At 35.6% G+C, this 7,609-nt stretch overlaps 1 protein-coding gene across 1 annotated transcript in view; it reads right to left on the minus strand.

Moving 5' to 3' along the window:
- Nucleotides 1-7,609, minus strand: part of nbeal1 (neurobeachin-like 1) — a 68,271-nt gene that overhangs the window by 39,038 nt on the left and 21,624 nt on the right. Inside the window, exons 7-12 of the mRNA XM_016560904.1 lie at nucleotides 6,485-6,567; nucleotides 5,950-6,035; nucleotides 4,231-4,573; nucleotides 4,043-4,149; nucleotides 2,382-2,465; nucleotides 369-452 (exon numbers count right to left, since the gene is read on the minus strand). Of these exons, the coding sequence (XP_016416390.1) occupies nucleotides 369-452; nucleotides 2,382-2,465; nucleotides 4,043-4,149; nucleotides 4,231-4,573; nucleotides 5,950-6,035; nucleotides 6,485-6,567 (787 nt within the window). The remainder of the gene's footprint in view (nucleotides 1-368; nucleotides 453-2,381; nucleotides 2,466-4,042; nucleotides 4,150-4,230; nucleotides 4,574-5,949; nucleotides 6,036-6,484; nucleotides 6,568-7,609) is intronic.

Raw genomic sequence — 7,609 nt, forward strand, 5'->3', positions numbered from 1 at the left:
TAATATAGAACGGTAATTAAAAGCTCTAATGCACACCAGTATAGGCGTGTGTATTGTAGGAGCTAGCCGACGTATGATGACGTGTGATGGCATAGTAGTGGTGTCCCAATTGTTAGGGGAATATTTTCACCCCTACCCCTTGACACTCTGTTTCAAGGGACAAGGGGAAGGGGTAGGCGGAGGGGTAGGGGAAGGGGAAGGGGTATAAAATAGAATTGGGATTGGGCCTAAAACTTTAAAAAAAATGTAGTGAACTTTTGAATGATAATGTATATGTTTCTTCCTATTATAAAACTTCACTTTAGGCCCATTCCAGATAGGAATCCTGTACACAAAGTCTAACGATGGATCACTTGATTATAACAAACCTTTGCAGCAGGCGACTTGTGCATCACTGTCGTGAGAGTTTTGATCGTTGCCATGGCAAGAGAGTCGAGCCTCCCTTGGAACACCTGATTGGAGGAAAACACAGTCAATCAAGAGATCCAGCCAATGGCTGAAGACTCAGTACAGCATGAGGCCTGTTCTATTCCTGCCCTATCTGTTCACTTTGCCATGCAAATGATGAGTGAAAAGCCATGACGAATGGCAAAAATGCTACAACAGAACCATGCTTACATGAACAGGCAGGAATAGAATCAGACACTGTGGGTAATAAAAAAATGTTGATTATCTTTGTGAAACTGTTTGAGTTCTGAGCCTCTGATATACACAATATCAGACCATCAGTGCTCAGATCTGAAACTAAAAACTCCAACACCAACACCAACCAATACACCCGAATACACACACTTCATATACACACACAGACAACATATTCCCTCCACAACCCAAAAAATCTGTCCAGCCACGCAGTGTCATGAGACTCCTGATTGGCTGATTGCAAAAATCACATGACATTCAATCTGCCATTGCAATTGGCTAGTTCATTGGGTATAAGAATACGACAAAGACTGGCTGGAGAGTGACGCAGCAAATAAACAGAATAAGACATGAAATCAAGGAGGTACTTCTATACAGCAGTAAGCACACAGCTACAGGCTGCTGAAGTCACAGAATTCCAACCCTGTTACCAAAACACCAGAGGACAGGCGAAGGGGGAACGGGAGGGAAACAAGCAAAGCAAAATATATCAAATGAGATGATCATTGAAAGCATGAGTGAGTACATAAACTAAAGACCACTCCATTACAAGCTTCTACATTCACAGCACTTTACATGAAGAAATGGACTGATAATTGTTCTGCTTCTGCAACGAGGAAGCATTGAATGGCTCATGAAACAGGGCTGGTCACTTATGGTGTCAGTTTATTTGGATATGATACTCTGTGTTGTCAGGTCACGGTGCAAATGCAAATGCATGCAAGTATGAGAGGGTAATACAAGCAAAAATGTACCATTTTAAATATTACATTTATTATATATTGTTAAATATCGTGGTCAATGAGTCAATATAAATGTTCTGGAAAATTTACCTAAAAACCACTGAAAAAAGAAAAAGTTAATTTAAATGTGAAACTAGTTATAGGCCAATATTTTAGCCAATATTAGACTATAATGAGAATATCAGTATATGCCAATATCCATATTCAGTTGGTTGATTAACATAAACAAAAAACATTTTAAGAAACATTTAATATACTCTATTTTTAAGTAAATCTTGTAATATTACGTGCAATTTCAAAAATTAAAATTAAGTTTAATTTCAGCAAATTCATGTACATTATTTTCCATTATTATATTGAATTTTTTTATTTATTTGTTATATTAGTGATTTATAATATATTCATTATCTAAATTTAGATTATTAATGGAGTGTTCATTATATATTATTGTGTATGCATATTATAAACTTTAACACTTATTATTTCATATATATATGAAACAGTACATTTCATATACATGTAATTTCCTTTTATTAAATTGGATTGTTAATATAATTTACACATTATACGACATTACATTTTTTTATTATTTATATCAATAAATATTATTATTACTTATAATAATAAAATGTATGAATAAATAATAAATAAAATTTAAATGTATGTATTATTTCTATTATATATTTTATATATATTTGTCTCATTATTATTATTATTATTATTATATTTACATTATATTGGCTCACTGTTGATATTGTTATCAGTTAATTATTAAAAAAATAAAATTTCATCTGCTCGTATCAACCGGTATATCACCCACCCCTCTTAAGTTTGGTTCTTATGTGACTCATAGTGACCCTGCTCAGGTGAGAGAGAGAGAGAGAGAGAGAGAGAGACTGAGAGAGAGAGAGAGAGGACTGTGATCTTGTCCTGGAGTGGTCATGTGGGCGGCGGGGGGCATGGTGAGCGGGAGCGACAGGCACAGGTGAGTGGTACCTGAATCTCACTCTCTCCTGTCAGTAACCTGTTGGTTAAATCTTTCTGGTCCTTGTCTGCGGCTGTGCACCTAGCGTTAACCAGCTGCCGGACGGAGCCGACCGCAGCAAGCACAGACGGGCAAATGAGAGGAAAGTGCAAAGGGTTAAGGTTAAAAGGTAGGAGGTCAAAGGTCATGACCCTAAGTGCCTAGGTGTTCCGTCGCTAAAGGACAGAAACATGCATGGATAGAAGGCAGTGCTGCAGTTCTGATACGTGTACATGCTTGTAAGATGATAACTATATAAGCACAGTGAGACAGTTTTAATAGCAACACAAGTAGTAAAGAAACAGTTAATCTGAAACACACAAATATTCACAAAACATACTGTTCTTTAAGGCAAGATAAAAAATAAAAAAAAGGAGGATTGTAAATATTTGCACAAAAAACTGACTGGCGAGACAAATTCTGTCATGCATAAATCCTGCAACTGAACACACTGTCAGTTAAACGGCAATAAACGAGTCTTTAGATTCTGACAGGTTCTACAACAAACATAGATATTCCTGTCAAACACTACAATGTATAAGGCAATAGGTCATTATCAACCTGTAAAAGTCACTGAGTGTCAATAGAGCTCAACTGCTGGGTCTCGGAAGAATTCAATAAAAAATCTGCACATCTTTTAGAGATAACATCAATCTTTCATAAGAGACCTGCCATGATTTTAAAGCTGCCAAATTCTGTAGAAGTCAACGTCATTTGACTACATTATTAAAGAATCACAATTAACTGCTGAATATTAGTATGTTAGGGTCAATAACTAATTTGCACTTAAAAATATGACTTCACTGTTTTGGATTAGATAATTGTATATTTATAAGGATAATAAATAATTATGTCATATCTTGTTTTACAGGCAAAATAATCTATCGTTCAAAAGTTTGGGGTCAGTAAGATCATTTTATGTTTTTGAAAGAGTCTCTTATGATCACCAAAGCTGCATTTATTTGATCAAAAATAGTTAAAACAGTAACATTGTGAAATAGTATTACAATTTAAAATAACTATTTTCCATCTGAATATACATTAAAATGTCATTTATTCCTGTGAAGCAAAGATGAATTTTCAGCATCCAAGTCTTCAGTGTCACATGATCCTTCAGAAATCATTGTAATATACTGATTTGCTGTTCAAGAAACATTTCTGATTATTATCAATGTTGAACAGTTTTGCTGTTTCATATTTACGTGGATACAATGGATTATTTCAGGATTCTCGGATTAATAAAAAGTTCAAAAGAACAGCATTGAAACAGAAATCTTTTGTAACAGTCTTTACTGTCCCTTTTGATCAATTTAATTCATCATCTGATAAGAAAATACATTATTATCTGTGTTTTTGTGTCTTCTTAAAGTATTCACAATGGTTTATGGGAAGAGTAGTGCATTCATTCCCTCAAAAGAGACATAAAATCTTTTTCCCCCACACAGATGTTCAAATGCTTTTTTCCTGTGAATCAAATATTGATTCATCTCGGAGAGGCTTTGAAGACTTTCTTTGAAAGGAAAGATTCTCTGAATGTTCCCAAAACATCTTCCCAAAGCTCTATATCGACTCAGAACTGAATAAACCCAAATGCATGATGGTCAGGAAATGTAGCGTCTGTAGAGGAGCTCACCTTACTGTTCTGCAGGAGTCGGGTCAGATGCTCAAAGCAGTTACTGTTGAGGAAGATGGCCTGCAGGACGGGGCGGTCGCTGCACTCAAACATGTCCTGAATGGTTTCTGAGTGAAACGGAGAACAGGATTCAGAACAGAGAAGCGGTCAAGATTAGCAAACACGACACGAGTGACAGATCAACTCACCGAGCATGTTCACCTGTAATGCCACAAAGCGGCTCTCCCAGTGCCGAGAGCGGGGCGGCGACGGGCGAACTTTGACCTGCGCTGTGGCGGCGGGGTCCGAGTTGAGCAGTTTGAAGTAGCTCTCCAGCACTGAGCTGATCTCCACCTGTCTCTGATCAGAGCTGCTGGCCAGGAGCCGGTGCACCACCTCCCGCAAACAGCCCAGAGTCAACAGAGCCTTCCTGTCAGGATCCTCGCTGTCCCAGTCCTCTCCATCTCCACCTCCGCTCAGACACTCGCCGGCACCCAACACTCCCAGCAGCACCTCCATTGTGGCCGGAGAGATGGCCAGCAGGGCGTTACGCTGTTGAGAGACAAGACGATGTGAAAAGACACATCAAAAAGAACAGTAAAGCACATCATCTTGAACCTAAACCACTTCACATACAAATTCCACTGAAATGTTTGTAGATGACCTTTCAAAAACAGCTAAAATGGATCTAAATAAATCAGAAATGAGTACTTTATAGACATGTTTTAGAAAAAATGTTTAAGAACTATTGCTTAAAAATGTGCGTTCATGCTGAGACACTGAAAAAAAAAAACAGCCAGATGCGTCACAGCAAAGACATAAGCATGTTTACACTGACAAACAATTAAAAACTAGTGCGGTCAAATGATTAATCGCGATTAATCACATCCAAAATAAAAGTTTTTGTTTACATAATATATCTGTGTGTACTGTATATATTTATTATGTATATATAAACACACATACATGCATATTTAAGAAAAATATGTTATGTTTATATATTAAATATATTTATATATAATATAAATTATATGAATATAAATATATACATGTAAATATTTTCAAAATATATATATTTGTATATACATAAATATACACAGTACACACACATTATGTAAACAAAAACTTTGGATGCGATTAATCGCGATTAATCGTTTGACAGCACTATTAAAAACAAATACAATACTAATATTTTGTTTATTATAAAATAGATTTTTTTTTTTTACAAAAGTACGATTTAAAATGATTTACATAAATGTTTAGCATATTTTGCATATTTGGTCTTCACTCTTGCATTTATTTGCATACTTAATGCGACTGGTCTTGTTTTTTGCAATTATTTGCATGCTAAATTGCAATTGGTCTTCTTTTGTTTATTTATTTGCATACTATATTGCATCTGGACTTCTTTCTTGCAGTTATTTGCATACCAAATTGCAAGTGGTCTTCTTTTGTGCATATATTTGTACACTAAATTGTGACTTGTCTTCTTTCTTGCAATTATTTGTACACTGAATTGCGATTGGTTGTCTTATACGTATTTATTTGTATACTAAATCGTGATTTGTCCTCTTTCTTGCAAATGTTTGTATAAAGAATTGCAATTGGCTTTCTTTTATGCATTTATTTGCATACTAAATTGCGATTGGTCCTCTTTCTTGCAATTATCTGAATACCGAATTGCAATTGGTCTTTTGTATATTTAATTGCATACTAAATTGTAATTGGTCTTCTTTCTTGCTATTATTTGCATGCAGAATTGCATTTTTTTTGTATGTGTATAATTTTTTATACTACATTACAATTGGTCTTTATTGCAATTATTTGCATTCCGAATTGTGATTGGTGGAAATGTAATTTCACCAGTTAACACACCATTTTATCTAAAACTTCAGCACTATTCTTTTGCTGCTGTGGCATGATCTCACCTGTCCACCCGCAACAATGGCTCCAAACAGGTGCAAAAGGCAACATTTAAGACTGTCCTTCAGGTGCTCACTCTCCTGAAAACATTCTGAAACATAAACACACACACACAAATGAATGAAGAGGTGTCTGTTTTTTATGCAAATAACATGGCAACAAAAACATGCTGAATAATTTTCTTGCATTCTTCCTGTAACTCTTTACTGTCCCCTGTCTCTACAGAGACCCCCAGAGTTTTTTTCGTTAGTTTCATTATTTCTCATCAGCTCCTCAGTGCTATAGACTCAGGGAACAGAAAGTAAAATATTGACAGCATTAACGCACAGGTACACTCAGAAACAGAGTGACACTTCATGTCCCTGACACGCAGATAAGCGGTGTGAGTTTCTAACCAAAGGGACACTGAGGCTGCTTTGTTTAGAGAGCGCTGGTTATGTGCCATCGCTGAAGGCCAAATGATAAACAGCAGATCTGATCAGTAAATAAACACACCACATGCCCCACAGGGTTCATCCAGAGAAAGAGAGAGAGACTTACGGTAGAAGAAGGGCACAAACTCTACAGTGAGCGGTGCAGCTTTAAACTTCTGTCTGCTTCTCTCCACAGTACTGAGCTGCTGTCTGCAAGAACAAACAAACCACATAAACAGACCCATTACTCACATTTCAATACAATATCTCACAATCCTGGATCACGCCATAGAGCAGGCATTCCCAAACCGTCTTGTCAGTCAAACCCATTTGACCTAATATGTGACCCTGGACCACAAAACCAGTCATAAGGGTCCATTTTTTGAAATTGAGATTTATACATCATCTGAAAGCTGAATAAATAAGCTTTCCATTGATGTATGGTTTGTTAGGATATGACAATATTAGACCGAGATACAACTATTAAAAAATTTGGAATCTGAGGGTGCAAAAAAATCAAAATATTGAGAAAATCATCTTTAAAGTTGTCCAAATGAAGTTCTTAGCAATGCATATTACTAATCAAAAATTAAGTTTTGATATATTTATGGTAGGAGATTTACAAAATATCTTTATGGAACATGACCTTTACTTAATATCCTAATGATTTTTGGCATAAAAGAAAAATCGATAATTTTGACCCATACAGTGTATTGTTGGCTATTGCTACAAATATACCCCAGCGACTTAAGACTGCTTTTGTGCTCCAGGATCACATATGTTTACTTGAAGTACTCCCCAAGATTTTAAGTCAATATTTCAATAATTTAACAACACATTTGCATGTTCATGGTTCTCTGATGTCAGGTAATGGTCACATGACATGCAGGAAAACAACTAAAACATTTCATCTATTTTTTCGTCTTTTATTGAGATTGTTTTCATTTTAAAAACATTCATTTTATTTTTATGAATGAATGAATTATTTGCATCAATCCCTCCAGTTGGAGGGGAGGTAAAATAAATAAATAAATAATACTGAATGTATTAACCATAATATATTAATTTAAATAATAAAAAAATATAAAGTACTAGATAACATTGAAAAACATATCTATTGAGCAGCCTTTTTTTCCCCAATATGTTATTATTTTCAGTGGCATTTGTGCCACAAGCCCAGGTTATTTTCTCCAGCCATGTTACCTGCCCTCAAATAACCTTGGAAACACACACACACACACACACACACACA

The sequence above is a fragment of the Sinocyclocheilus rhinocerous genome, unplaced genomic scaffold, assembly GCF_001515625.1.
Source record: "Sinocyclocheilus rhinocerous isolate Xijiao unplaced genomic scaffold, SAMN03320098_v1.1 scaffold588, whole genome shotgun sequence".
NCBI classification, from domain to species: Eukaryota; Metazoa; Chordata; class Actinopteri; order Cypriniformes; family Cyprinidae; genus Sinocyclocheilus; species Sinocyclocheilus rhinocerous.